The sequence below is a fragment of the Amblyomma americanum genome, chromosome 4 (assembly GCF_052857255.1).
Source record: "Amblyomma americanum isolate KBUSLIRL-KWMA chromosome 4, ASM5285725v1, whole genome shotgun sequence".
Classification (NCBI taxonomy): domain Eukaryota; kingdom Metazoa; phylum Arthropoda; class Arachnida; order Ixodida; family Ixodidae; genus Amblyomma; species Amblyomma americanum.
In genome coordinates this window covers 166541139-166563599 of record NC_135500.1, presented here as the reverse complement: position 1 = coordinate 166563599, position 22461 = coordinate 166541139, and the positions used below count along the sequence as shown (strand labels likewise).

The following is a 22461-nucleotide window of genomic DNA, read 5'->3' as shown; positions in this document are numbered from 1 at the left end:
TGATGCCGCTTTTAATTAAACTTTATAGTCTGAATAATCAAGTGTATGAGGCCGACGGTTAAAACATGTGCCGAAATTTTAAGATTGCATATTCACCGATAGCGCCCCCGACAGTGATGGTACTATCAAAAGCGGCTTTGAAGCTTAGCTCTTGCTTCATCAGCGTAAAGTTTAAAATAGCGGTGCCGGCCCCATGGAAAAAGAGACAAAGATCATTCAACCTTTTCAGTCCGCTGTGCGTTATAGCACCGCTGGCCCGCCGGCAGTATTTCACAAGATGTATGCAAACAGGCGTAAACTTAGGTTTGCCACCGATTCATAAGCAGTGTGGCTCTTGTTATTTGTTGCAACACACATGAGCTCATTGTAAAGGACAGAACAAAAAGAGAGAGAAGGGGAGCTTCATTATAATCGAGGCGCCAACATAATTTCGTTGCTTCAGAGTATGGCGAAACCCTCTCGAGAGGCGACGAAGGAGTACCACTAATTATGCCGTGTAGTTAATAATATGAGAACCCGTTATGGATATGAGGTAACCAGAAATTACCTATATAACCTATAAGGTAAACGCTGGCATCTTCATTTAAACTTTGGAAACGGGATCGTTACAAGGCCAGGTGCGTGGTTGAAACAACGCTGCTTGAGTTGAGTCAACCAGTGGATAAGGTGTTCTTCCACTGAGCGCAATGCCGTGGTTTATAACCTGGCTGAGGCAATTACGTTGTGATAGAGGCGAAACAATAAAGCGGCTGGTGCAGAGATTTTGGAAGACGTAAATGAATTCGAGGTTGTCGAATTTCATATGCCTTGCTTTACTACAAAATTCCTCACCGATTATTTGGCGTTAGTGCGCCGATTGCATAAATTAAATTAGGAATTATTTTGAAATAAAATAAGCAAGTGATATTCGTTATTTTGAATGGAGCGTATTGCATCCCGACTGCTGGGCGTTGTCCCCCAGTCCGGTAGGAGTATGTGCGATCAGTGCTTTCCGATATGATTTCTAAGTTTTCCAGATGGGAGCAACATTAATTGCTTATAGGGAGGAAGCGAATTGAAGTTAGAAGTATGTTAATATTGAAATAAAGATTTAGATATGACAACCAATACAAAAGAAACAATTTTGTTGAAATCGACGTTAAAGATGTTGAAGCTATCCAGCGTATTTCATGTCTTTTATCGCAGTGTGCACATCACAGAGAATATTATAACGAAATTGTTGCCGTAATATAGTACTCGAATGTTAAAATACGGAGGCGGTATTTAAGTTGGATCCTACATGATAAGCTATGCATTGTATGCCTTTGAAATTATTTACTCGGTTGACTAAACAACGGCCTTAGCAAGTTTACGGAGTTATCACAAACTAAAGAGAGTATCGATTATATCTGGTACTGTTATGCTTTGTTGTCGTAAGCTACATATACGTAAAAAAAAAACAGCGCAGAAACACAGGACGAAAAAGAACACGAAAGCACAACGCGCTGTTGGTTCCCGTGCCATGCTTGTTCGCTGTTTTTCCTTTTTAAGTATGATGTACCAAATTCCCCAAGCCTTAACAGTATATATACGTTGCTGCGCAAAGTTTTTGCGAATGAATACCTCTCCCCTAATCATCCTCAGTATTGTATCTTAGCCATGCATCCATTAATTACCTGCAACCAAGTAGTGGAATATTTTTTTATTTTCAACCTGCCCGATAAAGAAAAATCTGCATACAAGCAAGAGCAGCGAACTCACTACATTTTCATATTCGTGGCGGCAACTAATCTTTTTTTTTCACACTCATTTGCTCGCCCACATGTATGTAACATGACGTAGGAGGTGTCGTGTATGAACTCACTCTCCACAAAGGACGCACAGACCTTTCGCCATACTCCGTGGGCTAAGAACGGGCTGCTATAGCTGCACCGATAACCCCGCGACCGTACTTAATTTAAAGCCGCGCTGAGTCACGTGGCGGCAGCTATTACATGATGCGTCCACCCTGTGACCAACGTGGCGTTTCTGTCTAAGGCCCGGTCCTTTAACGAGTTGTCAGCGTTTCAGTTTCCTCGTTCATATTTTTTCGTGAGGGCAGAACACACTGGCCACAAGGCCCGTAAACTAGAAAACGGGGAACGCTAAATTAATAGAAACGTTTATCGTGATGGGTACTGATCGCTATATAATCTGTATCTGGCCGGTTATGGGCGTGCTGTTAGGAACCGTGAATATCAGTAGTATAGTGGCTTAGTACAATAAGCCCGCCATCGCCCGTATCCTTAATCCGTTTCCTTAATCAGGCCAATCCGCTCCCATCAAATACCCCCAAGGTGAACGCCATCGCAAACAGACGAAGCCAGCAGCCAACGCTTTGACATGTCTGGGCTCCTAGCCTCACAAATGTGACCGCTGGAGACACAACAGTTATATTCTTTCGTGCCTCACCTCCGAGTCGTAGTTCGGCCGATCCTTGCGCAGAATCGGCCTCGTTGTGCACATAGCATTGGTACATGCCGGCGTCCTCTCTGAGCACTGCGCTTATGCGCAGCATGCCCGTCGCGAGGAAGGAGAAGCGAGAGTTGGCCTCCACGGGCTTCTGGTCCTTGTACCAGGACAGCGAGCGCACGGGATGCCCCGAGACCGAGCAGTTGAAGACCGCCGGCTGACCGACGTCGACAGTCTGCACCGCTGGGAACAGCTCCGCCTTGAGTGGCGCTGCGTATCAAAGGAAGCGAGAATCGATAGGCGTGAAAAAACGCAGCTTCGCTCCACACTCGCGCACCGATGTGCAACACGAAAATGCCACCAGCAGTGCTGCCGCAACACATGACAGTATATATGTATCCTTGGTTTGTCATCACAACGCTTTTCAGCAACGGAAGTTCTTGATACCTGAAGCATTACTCTTGCCCTTTCGTTAAATTACAGCAATATCATAAAATGTGTCTCTGTCAGGGGCTTATCTTTCGCTTAACTTGTAACGAGCTACATTAAAAGATCATTAGTTTCTTGGACGCTCTAACGACACGTGTGAGAATTTCGGAAAGAAAAATAACTTTTCCGCAATTTCTTCAAAGGTAAAAGTTTCGTGAAGCATATGTATATTGCAGTCTGTGGGAGTGCGACGCAGAGAGTTTTTGATTCCGGAGGTTCCATTATCATGGGGTACAAAAAAAAGTTGCATCCTAAGCGAGGACTTCTGTTTCGGAGCGAGCTGCAATCATTAGTATAAGTGCTTCTATTCTAAATTATGTGTATTTTTCCAGTTGAATAGCAGAAGGCTGCTTTCAGTTGCACCGAGCTCATGGGCTGCATACGTCTCATGTCTCTGTTGCGCCTTCAGCTCAAGATACGCCCTTGCACATTGCAGTATATCGCAAATTATTAGACTTTTCAAGCAAGCAAAAGCATGCTCTCTCATGCGTAGTTGCGTGTTACGCTAATGAGCGTAACATGGAACACGCTTACTAAAAAAAGGAACACGCTTACTAGTTGAATAGGTAATATCTGACGAGGCTCCCGCGTTCTCTACCGTGGGTGTTCACAATGCGGCGACGCAAAATTAGTGCAAGCAATAATAATATGAATGAATGGGAATCCCAGCCAGAATCCAAAATAAATTTTATGTTGCTCTGTTGAAGGGCCAACCGTTAAACAACTGCGACACTCGTCTATATTTCACGTTTGTCCTAATCTCAAGACAGGAGTGCGTTAAGTACTAGTCGCTGCAAGTCGAAAAGCAGGCTGACATGGAGAGATGAGAAAGAGACGGAGGAAAGGTTTTGAGCATCGTCCTAAGCAATTAATGCAGGTAAAAAAGCTACAAAAAAGAAAATATAAAAATACTCGTCCTAACAGCGTGAACCCTCTCTAATTATCATCGTGATCATCAGCAGACAACTCCGAATTTCAAATGCAAATTAAATCAAAGATGAAAGTAGACCAGAAAGCTGCGTAACGTAGCCAGAGAGCCATACACCCCTCATAATACTTTTTAACTCCGCAAAGCCTATACATATTCAACAAGAAATGATATCAAGCTGGATTTCTGACCTAGTTGATATAATATTAATGACAAACTGCAGCAGAGAAGAAAAAAACGACAACGAAGGGACACACACACACACACACACACACAAGAAGGATGCTGCACTGACACCTGAATTTTTTTTTTGGAACGCCCGCTTACTTATACGCTAGATTCTTAGATTGTCACACTTTCTTCAATTCATTTCCATTTCTTTATCTGACGAAATCTTCACAACAGGAAATTTACTTACTTCTACAATAGGGCTACGGATGGCGTGCTGACATATGGATCACCAGAATACATCATGGCCCAGTCTTCTAAACTCTCGAATCAGCTTGTCTGCATTATTTTTTTTCCAGTACCTGCACATTATGAAGGCCGGCTGGGCTTGTTAGTGTGATGCATTTTTTCACATTTCTTGCAGTGAATCGTCTAGCATCGTCCTTGTCTGTGTGCTCCTCCCTTTTCGGTGTTTCGTCTTTGCTGTAGTTTATCTTTAACAAGAACAGAACCTAGTTGAATCTTTGCTGCATGTTTAATTAAGTTCAAGGGAGGGGGGTAGCTTTGTCTAAGGGGCTCCCAACTCACCCGTAACGGAAAGAGTGGTCCGCACTTGTTCTTCGCCCACGCTGTTGTTGACGACACAGAAGTACTTGCCGCTGTCTCTGACGATGGGCGCGGACAGCATGAGGGAGCCTTCGGTCTGTGTCGCCCTCAGGTCGCGGGCAAGGTCCAGCAACCGCCCACCGAGTTCACGATACCAGCTGGGTAATACAGGAATTGTATAAAGATTCATACCCACAGACCACAGAGGTGGCTCAGAGGTTAAGGTGGTCGGCTGCTGATCCGAAAGATGCGGGTTCGATCCCGGCCGCGGCTGCTGCATTTCTATGGAGACAAAATACTAGAATCCCGTGTACTGTGCGGTTTCAGCACATGTTACAGGACACCAAATTTATCCGGAGCCCTCCATCACAGCGTCCCTCATAGCCTGAGTCGCTCTAGGACGTTAAACACCATAAAACCAAGATACACAAATAGGCACACTCGGAATGCTAATCATGTCAGCATCACTTAGATATGGCCAAGTGCGGGGGAGCAGGGGCGTATTGGTAGTCAGTGCATTGAAACCACGTGACTGCAGTGCATGACTGCATGCACCCAAACCCCTCCCTAAATCAAACTTGAGACCATAAATGAAACTTGGAAAGGCAACGAATTTTATCAAGCATACTCGAACATTCCTCTAAGTGATAGTTCACTGATTGCATGTGCTTAATACGTTTTTCGTGCGTCTGTGTTTGAAAAGACCATGAAAATGTAAGTAAATGTAGTTTTGAGTATATTTCGTATCAGCCAGAAACACACTTTGTTTCTTTTTGCAGGCTCGCCGACAATGTACTTCAGGGTAACTAATCTCTGGCGCACTTTTGCTTGTTCCAAAGCTTTACGGTGCGAAACAAAACTGCCGAAAGAAAAATAAAAACTGGGTCATGTGTCGAAAGTGCGTAAAAAGTTTCCCGAAAACTTTATACAGTTCCCTGATTCATCAAAATTAACGCACAGCTTGCGCGCTCTCTCGGAAAATTAATGGGATCCTAACATCATTTCTTTATCGAGGACAAGAAGCTACTTTGCCATAAACTCGGCAGCACATACCCAGTTGCGGATTTAATGGATTGTTTGAGGCTGTGTTCCACTTATCAGAGACCCGAAGGATGCAGAAACGAGGCCGATTGACTTGAGCAATATCGAACAAAACCCCGAAGAGTGACATGTGTACCGGCCATGCCTTTGAAAAGCTAGCTGTTGAGAAGAGTCTTTTCTGTTTATTGCAATGAGGTTGGATTTCCTTTCAGGATGCCCCAAGTGCAACGTTTAGTTCAATAAAACCGGAGGATACCTGAGATCAAATATCACACAAAAATGCTATACTTCAAGAACACACGCCTCCTATTTTTTTCTTCGCCCCATCTTGGTATGCTCAGAGCTGGTAAAAAGTGGATTGCTCTTAACTCGCTCACTTTGACATCCGATGTATACTGCCACAAAAGACAAATTTGCATCACTGTTGCATGTTTTCCACTGGTAGTTCCGTGCTCCCCTGGAAAGCTGGACACTGATGTGTTTGGTGAAAATGTTTACGAAAATAAGGCGCATTCGAAATCACAGCAGGTTCTCCACGGCTCTTCAGAACCTGTCCTGCCCTCTCGCCGCCCACCCCGCTAATCCGTTTTTTGTGATATGCTTTTAGGAAGCTCGCAAAAGTGCACATGCAAATTTATTGTTCACGAATCGACAGTGTCCCGGCTTCGAAATTTCAGTGAGGTTTATTCCTTATCAGAAAATTTAATCGATACGAACAATGGCTCAGCCAGAATGTTTATTTTTTCGATACAGGGGGCGGGGAGTGCTAGCCACCTTGGGAAGGAAGGTGCGCGGCTAAATAAGGGCGACCTCATTAAAGGTGTATGGCGGTGAAGAGGGGGGGGTGAGCGGGGGGCACAGCTTTGGCCATTTTGTTCAACCGCCTCTTATGCATAACACTTGGCATGAACACCACGCCGAATCCTTCGTCCGGACATTTTAATGATCGCTAGCAGCTTACCTGCTGATTTTCAACGTTTTACTGATGCCACTGCTTAGATGCTACCTTCAGCGCTCGACTGAACGTCGAGAGAATATTAGCTGCGATCATGCCCGAAAGACATGCGTCTTTTTTTTTTCCTTTGGGCAAGGTCACTCCCTTCCTCACCGATCTCAAGAATGTTTTTGTGTAAAAAACTACATTATATGCATTGAAGGACACATTAAATGTGACCTCAGAGATGACCTTTCACGCTGCATAAGAACAGGGGTCTTTGGTGACGGTGTAAAGAATCAGAGAGCTAAGAAAACATACAAGAAGAACGAGTTAGATGAGACAGGAATCAGCCCTGATGATCGCTACTATTTTATTGGCCCCTCGGCTTCCATTTCACTCGGCAAGCAGCTGCTTGGGTAAAAGAAGCAGATACGAACGGACTGAGTGCTACCAACAGCAAACTCGTCTAACGGCCTGACGTAAAAGTATGGACGCTATAAAGACAAGATACTTTTGTGAATTGGGGAAGAAACAGATCACCCTTGTGTCGTTTTGGCGTATACGATCAAATCACTGACTTGAACGTGCAGTAATGGTTTCATTACCAAAAGGAGGTAAGCAACAAAAAAAAAACCAAACTATTGCATTTTCTTAACAACATGAGATAAGTCAAGGTCATAATACATTTCGTTCCGGTTTATGCTGGGGGTTTAGTGATTGCACAGAACACCCACATACATGTAAAAGCAAACAGGCGAAGTTAATATATTTCGCTCGAAGTTAGCTGGCTAGCAATTTTCTAAAAAAACTCACACAAATGTAGCCAATTTATTGCTAAATTTTGGCTTGCTTGGGAAATTGCCTTAACAGGCGTTGAGTCTGAGACCGCAACTTTATAGCTTGCAAGATTTTCTACTAATAATTATTTCCAATCCAAAATATGCATGCCAATATGTAGACATGCGCTCAATTTACTTCCACATTTCAGCAGTCGGGTAAGTACTGCTTAATATTTTGTTGAATACAAAGATCTAGCCATGTGTTCGATCTCCTTTTTTGCAGTTTCGGGCTGGTTTCCAAGCTTTCGTGGCCAAGGCTGTTCCGTCGGTTATTGTTCAAACATATTATTGCTTGTTCTCACCAGACACAAACTTGAAGCAACTGATATCCTCGTGGCAACTCACGTCGATATGGAGAAATGCAAAGCAAGCAGTTAAACGCAGAGGAACAACACCAAAAGCACGCGGAACCCTGCTTACGGTAGGGCACACCAACATATTCATGGTATTGATGCATGATGATGAACAAAGGTTTACGCATACGGGTCTGCGGAAAAACGTATTTCCGCTGTGCCTTCCTATTCAGTCAGCTGGAATTTTTTTCAGCGGATGGAGCATGCATGTTCGCTCATTCTTCCTGGCTTTTATATGAACTGCCTTTCCTGAGCGAGTAGATTTTTTTCCCCCAGCCAACATGTTGCAAACTTTTTGCCCATAACAGTGTGGAGTATAAATGTTGCTGACATTATATCCCTGTATGCAATGCACACAGTATGAATAAATAACCGCCAGATGACAAGAGTTCTAACAGTTGCATGATGAAAAAAGACAAGTATTGAACTTTTGAGCTGTACCTAATATTGTGTAGCACCGTGTGCTCCTAAATTCATTCCGGATGTGGCCCTGAGAAGAAAAAAAATGCGCTAGAGATATCCTGGAAAAAAGACGTGCATGTCATGCGGCAGCCCCATCGTGCTGCTGTTTGCCTCTCCTCGACGAATTCCAGCGCATCGCCAGCGCAAAGAACACCTTTGTCCCATCACGCTCATATCCTGCTCCTCTCCGCTTCTCGAGGAACGCTTCCGATTCGAATTTAAGCGGCCGGCCTCAGTTACGAGCAAAATGAAGAAAAGAACAAAACAAAGTGTCTCGGTGCACAGCGCTAAACAAGAAATTTTATGAACCACAAAGCGGCAGAAAGAAGAAGGCGTAACAAACGACAACGTCACAAAGCTTTTTCGGCCCCCTTTGAAGTGGTCAGCGCGGCTCAGCGTCGAGAATGACCTCTCGACGCAGCCGCCTCACGCGCCGCGATTGAAAGGAAATTGGAAAGAGGGGTCACCGCCGCCGCGAATGCCCGGGGCATAACAACCCCTAGGCCGTCTGCGGTGTCGACGCCGGGTTGGGTGATAAATTGAAACTGGCCGAACCTGCAGCTTTCCTTCCCTGCACCTCCCCATATCGCACTTCGCCCTTTCTTTACCCTTCCTCTTGACTCCTGAGCGGACTCACTCTCCCAAAATTTCCCCATTTCACTCTCCCTTCGGTTCCCTAACCCCTGATATCTTCCCCACTCCGGCCGTGCCGCGGGCCAGCGTCCAATATAGATATTCCTCACACGTCCACTGGCGAGCGCGGCGCCTTTCTGCATGCTTCTCCATAAATCACGCAGTCAGACCTACCCTCCCCGGTGCGCGCGGACACGCTTCGCGCACGTTCTATGTTTTTCCTTTATATCCTCTATTTCTCGGAAACTTCTTTCTCCTATTTGTGTTCTTTATTCGTATTTGGATTTCTTGACGACATGCTTCTTCCTTTAGTTAGGTTCCCTTTCTTATACTTTCTTACTTTATGTCCCTTCATTACGCACTCAGTAACGTGGAAGGAGGGCGGATATAAAGGAATACCAGGGGACGAGAGGGCTCGTTAGAAGGCCCGTCTCCTCGCTCCTGGAGTAGAGAATAATTAATCGAAGGTGCGCTTCGCGTCGTTAGGCTGCGCGCGTGCTCTGTTCTGAGCTACCGTGAACAGCTTCAATGTTGTATCCGCTATGATCCTTTCTTTTTTTTTTCTGGAGGCTTTGTGGGCATGGCGAACTTACCGATAAAGAAGCCAAAGCCTAAACGAGGTTAATGAGAACATATCCCGGGGAATCAACAAACAGTGCAAGGTTGAGCACAAACGACAAAAGAGCCAGTCCTCTGAGTTGACGTTATAGTCTTTGGTCTATTGAAAAGCACGCGATAATATAACCATTTTGCCAGGAACCAAGAACGAAATGTTTGTGTCACTTGGAATCATGTACATGCGACTAAAATATGTCTTGACAAGCCTGGCTGCTACAAATTTTCAGAATGCGTTACTACTGGCAGAAATTATGTTTCTTGAATGTTATCGTCGAAAATTATTAACCTAAACTGCGAAAACTGTAATCTTTGAAAAAAACTGAAATTCAAGAATTCCATTTAAATACCTGTTAAACTACAGAATTATTGCAGACTGCTAATTGGAAGCGTGCAGTTCAAAAACCCCGAGTGGGTGCAAGTGAGATCGCGCGGAATATCGTAGGCATGGTTCCCAGCTGCTATAATAATAAAATAATAAAGAAGTGCGTGTCTAATTTTATTCCTTTCTTCGGCTTTCCCAAAAACGTATGTTCATAGGGCCGATCCGTTAAAATTTCTTCCTTGAACGCTTTAATGAATTTTTTTTTTCTGACGACCAATCACCTTTCTTCGTCGTTTCAACTCGTTCAACACTTGCGTAGGGAGCTTCCTAGAAACTTTCCTTTATAAGTGCTCTCGCCTGTTCGCCGTCCCGATCTCTTCCCGTTTTATTTGCGCCCTCTTTCATCTCAGCGGATTTCACTCGCAATGAAATGAACTCTCGTCTGGGCACCGGCAGTGCTGAAGTTGATAGCGCGCGGGAATAAAGCGTCCGTGTGAGTGCGCTTCAGTGGGTCTTTTCTTGGCGCGAGACGCTTTTCTGATTCTCTCTTCGTAGACCCCCATAGCAGAGCTTCTTCGTGCACATTTAGTCGAATGAAAAGTGTGAAAACAAAGAAAACAAGAAATATCCGAGGAAAAGACTGATCATTCTGCACGCGGAGGGGACCTTCGGGAGTTCGAAGGCCAACTTAAGCTCAGTTTAATAACGTTGCAATGAATGACCCCTCCCTCAGTTTTCTTCATTTTTTTAGCTCAGGGGCGGAGGAGAGCAGAGGAGAGAGGGAGTTTTTCTTAATGCACTGCAGGGATTCTTGGTCAGTTCCTCGTACGCACTTTCCTGTAACACGCACGTGGCGAAGTTTCAGTGCGGGGAAAAAAAATTAATTCGCTTACTGCCCAAGCTGAGCATGAGTTCTGGGCATTTTGTTCTTTGATTATTTGAAGCACTATTATCATTCAAATTTGAGAGAATACTGTGCGCGCGCGAAATCTTTCTATCCACCCTTAGAGTGTGTTAAATGCGGAAACTGTGCCCATTCAGTTTTCGCAAGCGTCTTCTCAATCTTGCCAGAGGGAAACTGTCAGTGAACAGAAGACGAGCGGGCGCATTCTCCTGTGGGGTGCATAAATTACCTTTGAAGGGTTCAATTGCTGACAAGTTATTGATAGATAAATGCAGGCTGCCTTAAGCCTCGTCATGAAAAAGAGCGCTGATTTCTTGTACGCAGCGACAATCTTCCGTGAGCAAGTTTTTCGCAGTGTTACTGATGCCTGGAATTAACGCGTTGGTCACATAAAGACTTTTCATCCCTGGGCGCAGTGCAAACCGACAGGAGTATAAATGGAGTAAACTGTCCTCCAGTGCACTCTCTTTTATAAAAGAGAGCACTCTCTTTTATGCGATAGAGGACAGCTTAGTCCTTTTACAATATAGGCGTATTCTTGTCTATAGTGCTCCATGTACAAGCAATGAAAGGCACCCGCACCGCTTGCCGGTGAAAGAATGCACATTGATTTTCTCATTTCAAAATACGACGCTCTGTTGAGTGAGGTGCGCCTCTATAAAAGTACGAAGTTAATATTGCTCGTGAGCACCAGAAGCTGCTCGTTAGATTCCACATTGGCTCGCAGAATTTGCTTGCAGAATTGACTTGCAGAAATAGCTTTCAGAATTAACTTATAGCGTTATCTGGGAGCACAAGTTGGCAGCATTAGTTTGCAGTATTTGCTCGCACCATTTGATTGCATGCAGCATGCTGCTCGTGCAGTGCATTCTGAATTAAGCTGGAAACGTTTGGACCTTGCAAACAAAAACGCGACGAGGGCAGCTGAATGAAAACGATCGTTTCCTAAATGAAAATATGGCCGTAGTTACTGCTCACAAAGTATATTAGACCTCTCTATAAGAGTTGACCCGGATTGGTGCAGTTGTGTTCCACATTCTCTGATTATTCCTACTGCCCTCAGTCCCCCCTGATGATGGAGCCGAGTCGGCTTCGTAACGTTGGGTTAAAACTAAAGTTTTTTGGTTGTAGATGTGCAGTTTATTCTGTCTTCATACCCAACCAGCCAGGCAAATCTGTCAACATGTTTAGTTTTGAAGAAGCTAAGTACGTCGGATAGAACGAAACATAGATTGGTTGCTTGTTTTTTTCTGTCATATTACTTATGTGCATCTTTTGGATATGTCTTAAGCTATGTCTACAAATCTTGACGTAAGCTCTTTATTTGAGACACTGCCGCTGGTACACTGTGTAAAATGTGCACGTTTTTCTGAAACCTACTAATGTTTCTGAGGTGCGCAGCGTCCCTGCTGTCACACTCTCATATCGCTAAAGTTTGAACGAACGGTTTCTTTTTTTTTTCTTCCGATTCGCGTCATTTACTTCTGGTAGAATTTGTCCGGGGGAAACCGAAGATATTATAAGATCTGAAATAAAAGATGTCCACCCGTCGCTTAAGGCCCAAAGACTTTCTGGGGGCCGCGAAGTTCTGCAAGAAATGGAACTATATTCGGGGACAACCTAAAAACGAAATACAATTTAAACAGACTGCTCCGGCGTCCTGGTTTGCAGAGGTTTATCTTAAGAATTACGTTTTCGTTACCTGCACAGCTTGTGTTCCTGGTCGACAACCTGACAGGCATGCGCATTTGTCTGTTGACCTTTGGTGCATTTTATTAAGACTTGTTGCTGTTTCTGTGTTCCTTTTTGTCATGGTGATTGAGAAATTTTCTTTATTGACACTATACAAATTTTAATATTTTTCTCGTGCACTAAACACGAGTTCACTCATTTCTTGTGTGCACATGTACCTCGTTTGATTTTGCTGCCTGCTAGTTCCTGGCGCTCAAGGCACCAATAGCTTTGGCAGGCCTAAATACTTCTTTCTTTCGTTAGTGGTAATAAAGGTATCATTATTGTTATTATTACGACTCAGCGGCATTCATCCAAGCATAGCGATGCGTCTACGAAGAAAATCTCTATAGGATGTGGAGGAATTTTCTAGACGACAAAATTTTTTTTTCCTTAAACTGGATTTTTTTGCTGCAAGTATGCAGTTTTCGTAAAAGCTGCTCAGCTTTCCTTTGCAGCCAATGGCGGCGTTTGGGTGTAGGCTAATGAGCAATTACTTTCTTCTCGTTTATTTTTTCACCCTTTTTAATGAAGACGGAAATTGTGGGATAGAGTAGTGGGTGTGAGATAGTTTAATACGGGGTTGCACTTTAATGTAAATCCGCTCTCGCAAAGCGTTGTATCGCTCGAGAAAACCGAACGCAAGGCATCGACGTAACTGTCGGATCCTTTGATAAAAAAAAACAGAACGGATATCGTCAGCAACTGGCATGGGCGCTCGCTCATTACGCGGTCACTAAGAAACCATAAAAAATTAAGGCCGATTTAGCTTACTTCGCCAAATGCGAAGTATGTACGCCAGCACGTCGCGTTTCGTTTCGCTTTCGGTTCGAGTCTAGGGTTCCAAGATCAGGTTCAGGTAAAGATCGATGAAATTGATGACTAGTAGCTACAGTGGTAGCACAAATGAATTTTTGGGAGCGCTTAACGCAACTTAAGAGGGCAATGCGACAGCGGCGCGCCTTGGATTCATTGCGCTCGGGTGGAAGTAGACTAAGACGACAACGTTCAATGTACGGTGGCAGTTAAACACGAGGCGTGATCAGTTGCGGAGATAGGCTAAAGGAAAATCTGAATATGCGTTCCTTTATTCTATGCAATAAAGAAAGGTTTCGGCGATGGCACACTGCTAAATAAGTGGCTATAGGCCCAGTCACGACAATATTTATTTTATTTTTGCAGGTCTAGATTGCTTCAGACACTTAGACAGCAGGATCTTTCGAGATTGGAAGCCTTACTGCTAGCGCACTAAATAGCAGTGATTTCAGATAGAAGTGCGGAGACTGCAGCAAACTTTTTCTTCATAAATATTTCCTGAGAAGCTGAAAGAAGCGATATTTAAGCTCTGTTGTTCAGTGCTTCACAGCCTAGCTTTGTAAGAAGAGCAAGGTTAGCTACGAAAAATGTGCGGAGCTTTATAGAAAAGAAGCCCAGTGTCTGGAACCAATAGATAAAGGAAATAATTGGCGAAAAATTACCTCCGTTATTGTGCTGAATGTGCTTAGCACAGTGTAACGCACATGTTGACGGTAGCCTCTCTGCGCTATGGAGACAAAAAAATGCAAGGCTGCACAGTGCGCAGCAAAACCAGCTTTCGCTAGAAATTTATGCGCTAAGCAGGGAAGCATAGCAGTGCTTTTTTTTTTTCATCCTGAGCGCATATAGGCTTGAGGAAGCTCACTGCGTGTTTTCGATGGTAGAAAAAGAACACTGAGTAGCGCTGATTATGGTGTAAACTAGAAGCTTAGTTTTCATGTCATCTTAGTAGCATGGCTGCTCACGTCCATTGTGTAAATGCTGCCGGGATGTTGCCAGGGTTGAGCGGATCAAGGCGTAGTAACCGGTATTGTCGGTGGCGTTTGCTTGACGTGCCATGATAACATGAGGCAGCTGTTCCATTGTTGGTTACAATGAGAGTGACGAACAAGGGCAAATGAATCTGTGGTCGATTTGCAAAGTACATAGAATGGAGAGGAAGGTGGGACGATTGAATCGTTACTGCCTCGTGCAGGACACCAAAGTAAGTCCGGCTATTTTTGGTGTGATCGTGTTTTATTTTTTTTATTTACATAATACTGCAGACCTCATGTTGTCCGAGCAGGAAGGGCAGATAATAAGGCATATTTACAAGCGCCATAAAGTTATTACATAGACAAAAGGTTTGACACATGACACAAATGAGCGAAACAAGGCAAAGGAAATACAGTGCACAAAAATCTGCACATCAAAATTCATTGCTAAGATTTCTTTCAAAACTGTCACTTGAGACAATCTGTTCAGGCAGTGCATTCCAATCGCTTATTGTGCGCGGAAAGTATGAGTATTTAAACAAGTTTGTTTTCGCAAAATATGGTGTTAGGGCATGGGTATGTTGGTGACGGGTTTTTCGTGTAGTTGAAGGTGTAACATAAGGTGAAGAAGAAATTCTAAACTTTCCCTGGATGAGTGAATGAAGAAACCTTAATCGAGCAATTTTCCGTCTTATATAAAGAATTTTGATTTCGTTGGAGGTCATTAAAGCAGATGGGGAATCAGTTCTCTTGAATTTATTGTAAATGAAGCGCACAGCCCACCTTTGCACGTTTTCTATGTTTGCTATATCTTTTTTGGTGTACGGGTCTCACACTATAGCCGCATACTCAAGTTAGGGCCGAATAAGAGAGTTATAGGCTAATAGCTTAACGTGACTGGGTGCTCCTTTGAGCTTGTGTTTCAAAAATCCAAGTTTTTTTTAAACGCAGATGAACAGATGTAACAGCGAATTAGTAGCGAAAACAAGAGCTTGATTCCAATTGCATGCCCTTGAAGTGTGCTTTCAAGGAAATGGGCTGTTAGATACTGCTGGGACACAGCGCCGCCTACCACACGTTCATATGCGTTAGCTTGACGCACGGTGGAGTTCGTCACGATTTGTGAAGAGACAGCTCACCGGTAAGTTGGAATGGGATAGCCCTGGGCTGAACACGCCAGTTCCACGGCGTCCTGCCCTTCGACGGCGTGGACGAAAGGGTGGCTGTCGGTGATCTTGGGTGACGCAGCTCCTTGCGGTTCTGGAGCACCGAAGCAAAATGATTTGAGGAGGAGCAAAGAAGAAAACGCAGCTATATGATATGCATTAACTTTCTTTCCTGGTTTGATGTTCCAAAGAGGAAAAACAGGTATGTCCAGCCTTTTATGTTGGAAACACCATTTTCTATGTTCCGGCATATCCATTTTTAGAAGCGTGAAGAAGTCGTGAACACACAAGTGAGCACAGGACTCTGAGGCTAATAGATCGGAGGAAGTTACACATATTACTCAATCAATAATGAGGATAATTGTGAACGTTTAAGTGACACCGCTTCCTCCTTGCACAGTGGAATAAAAACGAAAGGCAGAAACGGAAACAGAGGCATAGGATAAAAATTACACAGAGTCGCTTGGAAATGAAAACACACAGGAATCGTCGCACATTCATATATTTGTGCACAAAGGCCTTAGAATAATGAAGTGTGTAAGCTAAAAAGCAAATACCTGCGAAAATGGCAATATGTGGAAATCCTTCCTTGTGCAAAAATTCGTACACATGCAGACTCACTGATGCACATGTACTCACGTTCATGCCATATATAAGCAGAGGGCATTCAACTTGCAGGGAATATCACAATGCGCTATGCGTATGCATTCATAGCATACAAAAAGCGCAGCTAACGGGGAAATGAAGCAACAAGTGCTAAGTAAATAAACATTGCGAAATGCTCAGCCGCGTAAAAGGCGGTTAAATATATTCTGTCAGTAACCGTCGCCTCCTGCTGGGAGTCCCTCAAATGTAGCAACATCCGGTAGAATGCCCATAGCGTCTTTCTATCTTCCGAACATATTTACGAAAGAGAGCCGCTTTTATGCAAAATTTTAGGACGCATTTTGAAATGACATTCTGTTCTTACGCGTACCTTGAACACAAATGAACAACTGGAGCCACAGATCCTTCGCCAAATTCTCGAACGCGGAATACGCACTGTCGACTGACTGAGTTTCATGGTAGAAGCTGCGAGTCTACGGTGATTTCAGCAGCAGCAAATGAAACACATGGATAGTGGTCGATGGAAGAGGAGGAACAGTTTTTCGTGGTCGAATTTTCATCCTCCGGGATGCCCATAGCTAGTCGGTCGTCCCATACTGGCAACGCCAGTCAGGAATTCCGGGAAAGTCGAGGGAGGTTGGGAAAGTGGGGAGATTTGATGCCGACGGGACAGAGGTAGAGGCAGCCTATAGGCAGGGGAAGTTGGGGCAACGGGGCTTGGAGCGGAGCCCGCAGAGGTGAAATCCACTCGTGTGTCGATGCTACATGAAAATGATCTCCGGCTGGCAACATAGGATTGCGATTGAATGAAGGCATCAGACTCTTTTTTGTTCTTCTACGAAAACGTGTTTTTGGACGTAACGCCAGTGCGTCGTCCTAGATGGGTGAAGTTGACGGCATCATAATTAATGCGTAGTAATAAGGATTCCGCTGTTACAGAGCTTTCGTTGCACTTACCTTGAATTATGAGCCTGCCGGAGGAGGCGCTGGTAACTACTTCGTTGGTCAGCTTGTGTCTGGTTTTGCAACGGTAGCTCCGCAGGCGGTCCCCTGATTCAGTGTGCCTCACATAGAGCTCCCCTGAGGGCAGGACGCTGTATCGGCCTGTAAAAACGGAGCGCATCTAAAGGACTCATTCATTTTTCCGAAACGTATTGGAAAATAACAAGGTGGTAATACAAAGAGAGCGTCTAATATGCGCAACAAATGCATAACGCTCTAAAGCAACTGGTTTTCACCGTGCTACTTTCGGTTTACGCTTACGTTTGCCACTGGAGGTGTGATTAAGCAAAACGGCATCGAGAGGCAACCGAGCACTAACATATAAACTGTGATGAAGAAGGCCTAGTACTGACACAGGCCTCATCGAAAGCAAAAAAAAAAAAAAATACCACTGAACTTTGGTTTTTGTAAAATTCATTTGATACTAGCACTAAGAACAAATCACGCAACTGAGGAGAGTGAGAACACAACGCCAAAAAATGGCACATGCCCATTACTAAAGAGTTTGCCAAAAAGTACTTCTTATGCGGAACAATGTTCCGCGTTGAACTGTTGTGTGCACCTGGTGCATCTGGTGCACGCCTCCATACTCTGGACCTTGGACTGCAGCTCTATCTTCAGCGTTGTCTGCTGTAAATTGAAGTAACTTTGTTCTTTCGTGTAAAGATTTAGTGTTGCTTTCACAAGTCGGCACATACCGCTCATGGCCACGGTCGACACTCCACCTGTGGTACTTGTGATTCGAGCATGAAGGAAATGGTAGCACGGCTTGCTGCATCTGTTCGCGGCACTTTTAAGAGCAGGTATTTTGACATCTGCATGCATCTATTCGGACCAGCGCCAGAGCAAGAACAGCAGCTCTGATTATCAGTGTCTGAGACCAGTCAGCCTATCGCACAGCGTTTTCGAAATGGTAGCCTCTCACGGGACGTGCGCTCATTTGTCGTCTACGTCCCCTTTCATTCATTCATTCATTCATTCATTCATTCATTCATTCATTCATTCATTCATTCATTCATTCATTCTGCGCTTCGAAATCTTTTAAACTTAGTAGCCTTAGTAGTGGCTGAGCAGTGGAGACGATTGAATCAAAAGGCAGAAAGCATCGAATGTATCACCAGTCTCAGCTTTAAGTCGCGGGCATAAAGATAAAAAGGCAGCCAAGCCGGCCTAACATGGCGCTGAGGACGATGAAGAGCAGGCGAGTGCTATGGTGCATCAAACAGTAAATCAGAAAGGACGCTGAGAGGGTTTCGTAGTACCAAATATAGAAGCGGCTGAATGTAGTCACGTGTCAAGCACCAAATGCGGCGAGGGAAGCCTTTTTCTTCCTTTCTTCTTTCACTCCCTCCTTTATCCCTTCCCTTACGGCACGGCTCAGGTGTCCGCCGAGATGTGAGACATATACTGCGCCATTTTCTTTCACCAAAACCAATTTTACCAATCTTCAAGCAGAGCGCGCTTACAGTTGAGAAGCGCGTCTAATCCCGGAGGCATCTAAACCCTTGGAAGCATCCAGGGACACCATGTGAGCTCCCTAGGTCAAAAAACAAAAGCGGAAGAAAGCGTCGGAGGGGGAGGGGGGGGGGGAGATGTTCAGCAGCCAAAGCCCCTGGTCGACATCTGTGAGCGGCTACCACCATGCGCTTCACTGTGTTGCCTCCCCTGTTTTTTGTCTCAACTTAAGTAACCATGCAGCGCCTGCAAATGCTCCCATCGGTACACAACCAACTCGCCTTAAGCAAAGATATACTTGATCTATACCATCCATGAGGCGCCGTAGAAGGCGCGTCCCCTTTCCGGCACTGCATTTCATGGTTACCCTTTCTGACGAAGACGATATAAGCGGGAAATTTTTGTTTCCGTATGTTCTAAATTATTACCTTCTGTAGTTGCTGGACTGAGCTGCACAATATAGAGAGGAGGAAAAGAAAAGTGTTTATGGAAGAAAGAAGAACTACTGCAACTCCCAGCGTTTCTTTATGAATGGGACTCTTCAATGTCTTAGTGTGCTCTATAGAGCTCTTTGAGAGTAGAATGGTTTGCCTATGATGCTGTTATCTCCGAAAAATAGCTCCTACTTAACTTGTCTCATTCCTATCTCATCCCTCATGTCTTATACTTACCTCATACCCATCTTGCCCTACTAGACTGCGGAAATTAAAATTGCACAATTGTACAGTTATACTTGCAGTTATAGTTACGATGGCTAGCAGTAAATTGGTCATCACTGCCCGAATAGACGGCGTCACTTAGTTTAAATTTGCTGAATTGTACAATTACACTCACGAACGCGGTGACGAGACATTAATCCCAGAAGCCTGCGAAACATACTCCGAGATGCGATTTCGTCACCGGGGGAGCCAGGGGAGCTTGGAGAAAGAAAAAATCTCCACTAGAGAAGCGAGATAACGATGACATTGCAGTAATGAATTACAGTCGGAGGCGAACAGTTTTTCCGTTTGGAAACGCGTCCTTCCCACCGTGTTCCTACAAGGCCGAGGGACGACGCGGCCCCTGGACAGGCGAATGTCAGCCGGCTAGCAGCCGAGGCCCGAGCTACAAAGCGCTTTGTCTTAATTCGGCGGCAAAAGCTGCGGTCCGATGGCCCGAGATCGCGACGTCGTGGGCGGGGATCGACCGGGAAACAGAAGGGGAAAAAAAGAGCAAGGACCGCCTCAAATAGGGAATAATGTGTTGCGCGCGCTTTTGCGGAAATTCCCCTCCGCGCTTTGAGAACACTAATCTCGGAGGCCAGTTGCCGGATGACGACGACAGCAAAGCGGCATGGGCCCTCGCGTGTACAGCTCGGAGCTTGACGCGCTAATGGGCCGGTGATTTATTCGAACGCGCTGATCATGGTGTGCCATTAATCACGCGAGCACGAAAAAAAGAAGGCCTCCGTGATCAATGTCTGTCTGCCGTGCCTCTGGGGCGGGAACGTGCTTGTAGATCACCAGATCGAAACGACACGAAAGGAAAGACGCGTGAGGCCTCCCCTATCTTTAATATTTTTTTCTCTCCTTTCTCTTCCATCCAATAGAGCTTGTCGTCGGAAGGAACAAGCCGGGCTTCTGCACGGCTGACTTTCGTGTCTTCCGATAAAAGAAACGCGTCAGACATAGATTGGCTCAGTGAAGCTAATACGAAAAGGGCATTACGCTGTTTGTGGGTACAGCGGCACTGGTAGAATAGAGCCGTATATTGATCTGAGCTCTGATCCCAGAACTGTTTGTCACGACTTTTGACCGCCTGCTCCTTTGGCGATTTTGCCTCCAGCTGCCTGCTGCAAAAGACCCAGTCGAAACAGGCTCTGTTTCTGTTCTTTGATGCCAATGAATAACACAAATTTCAATGACCAGCTCTGTCCGGTAAGCACATTTTTTATGGGAATTTTCGGAGTGCCAAAGCTCCTTCTTTTTGTGGCGAAATAGCTTTCTCGGGATGCAAAAGTTCTTTTTTTTAATGCAAGGATCACAAGTTTGTCCTCCTAGAGCAAAAAAGATTACCTCAACCGCTGCAGTTTAACTTTTACGTTGCCAAAATAAATAAGTGTGGCTGTAACTTGGCTAAACGGAGACGCTGTAAGGCAAATTCAGAAACGTCATATCATGTTGCAGGTCCCTTTTATGATTTTGTTTCATTCCTCATCGCACGGGAGTTAACTTTGACGTGAACAAAACTCTATAAGGGTTGAACTGTATTCGTCTTAGGATTACGACGAATACTTCCAATGGCAAATACGAGTGGTTTGTTTGCCCCGGGCCGGACAGCTGATTGTGATAGCTATAACGCATGCGTTCTTTTCCTTGATCTAAGCAGCTTTCCCCCCCCCCCCCCCCCCCCCAAATTTTGTGCTCACACTAAACCTGCAATGTCGTTCATGGCTTATCCGAAACTACCACTAAGAGTGGTTCCAGAATAGAGCTTAGTTTTGACGTCATAAATACCTTATATTTGCGTAGGTGGTTTGGTTTACTTGCCTTATTTATAACTTTAACTCAAATTTCTTTTGTAAACCAAAGCATCAGTGTCTGTAATAGAGTTTTCCAGAAGTAAAATAGGGATCATCAGTCGAGAAAACCGCATTACCTGAAGGTAGGCTTGAATGCAGACTGTAGGTTTAGGTCGATAGATTGAATGACTGATCGAAAAGCCTTACTCGCCCTTTTGGGGATCAAGTCGGAGGATCGCCTTGCTGGTGGGGCCCCTAGTCCAATGTTACTGCTGGAGCAGCTACAGCGCAGGCCTGGTCCGCCAGCCAGGTCGATAGAAGAATACCTCTCTCGCTCCGCTAATGTGTCGCAGTCTAGCGTCGATAATTCGAACTCTAAGGCAGACGGTAATTTCATGTGGTTGTGCACGTTAAGCTATCAACCGCTTTGAAGACCAGCCGGCGCACATTAGTACTTTTCGGACGTAAGGTGGCACGTGACCGTTGCCCCGTCAATATTCCGTAGTGGTTTCAGACGCGTGCCGGCATCATGCCGGTGCCGTTCGGCCAGCGTGTCACCGCCCCCGCCAAGAAAAAAAATTGTAACCAACGTCGACAGGTGTGTGAAAATTGTGCATCATACATAGTGAGCAATGCACAGCCCTGAAAGTAATGAGCGCAATCGGTTTGTTTCTAAGCCGTGTAGGGGGATTTTTGTGGCATCCGTGCAAGTCTTAGCTTTCAGACGGCGAAAACAAACGTTGCATATACCTTTAAGAGATTTGAAGCGCTGGCGATGAAAACCCCTTACTGCCTATACTTCTCACAAAGGCTGCAGTAGATGGCGTTGATTGTGCACTGGATGAGCGATTTGCGCTGACGGGAGTGGGCGCGGCACACACCAGTGTCAGCTCCGCGATAACCTTGCGCTCCATGTCTGTTGCTATGACTACTGGCGCGCGGCTGTTTCCACCTCGGCCAGAAGTGAGCCTCTGCTCTATCGCGCTTTGCTGGCCGCAGTAGTGCGACTGAGGGAAATCTGCTTGTTGCATGCGCATAAGGTTGATGTGTTGAATGTGTGCTCTCACTGAGATACGCATGATCTTGACGGGACTGATAAGTCAGAAGAAACAAATCGGAAAATCTTGATTTTATGCGATTTAACGTCCCAAAGCGCCTTAGGCTATGAAAGAAAAATCGGAAAATCTGTTTAAGCGCTTTAGAATATACAGTTGTTCCTACTTTATTTTTTTTTCGAAACATGCGCCAACGCGAAAAGAAAAGGAAAAAAATATCTTCTGATTTACAAACAGAGAAATATAATGACCGGTGCCAATCTGTGCCGGATAATACTTTCGTTCTATTTTTAGAACAACGATAGAGCTTAGCTCATTATGGCATGTTAGTCTGACAAGGAAAAGGCACGTAAAGCCGTAAATGTATTATATGCATACAAAAAGTGACGATTATTTTAGCGTTCTTCTTAAACTTACCAGAACAGT

The 22461-nt window shown here is 44.9% G+C and overlaps 1 protein-coding gene across 3 annotated transcripts in view; it reads right to left on the bottom strand.

Moving 5' to 3' along the window:
- Positions 1–22461, bottom strand: part of LOC144128633 (cell adhesion molecule Dscam1-like) — a 292609-nt gene that overhangs the window by 69131 nt on the left and 201017 nt on the right. For all 3 annotated transcript variants that reach the window (XR_013313811.1, XR_013313810.1, XM_077662174.1), the window contains 4 exons: positions 16981–17127; positions 15391–15511; positions 4604–4779; positions 2431–2700 (listed from right to left, as the gene is read on the bottom strand). Coding sequence is in view for 1 of the 3 variants with exons in the window: in XM_077662174.1 (XP_077518300.1) it covers positions 2431–2700; positions 4604–4779; positions 15391–15511; positions 16981–17127 (714 nt within the window). In the remaining 2 variants the exon portion in view is untranslated. The remainder of the gene's footprint in view (positions 1–2430; positions 2701–4603; positions 4780–15390; positions 15512–16980; positions 17128–22461) is intronic.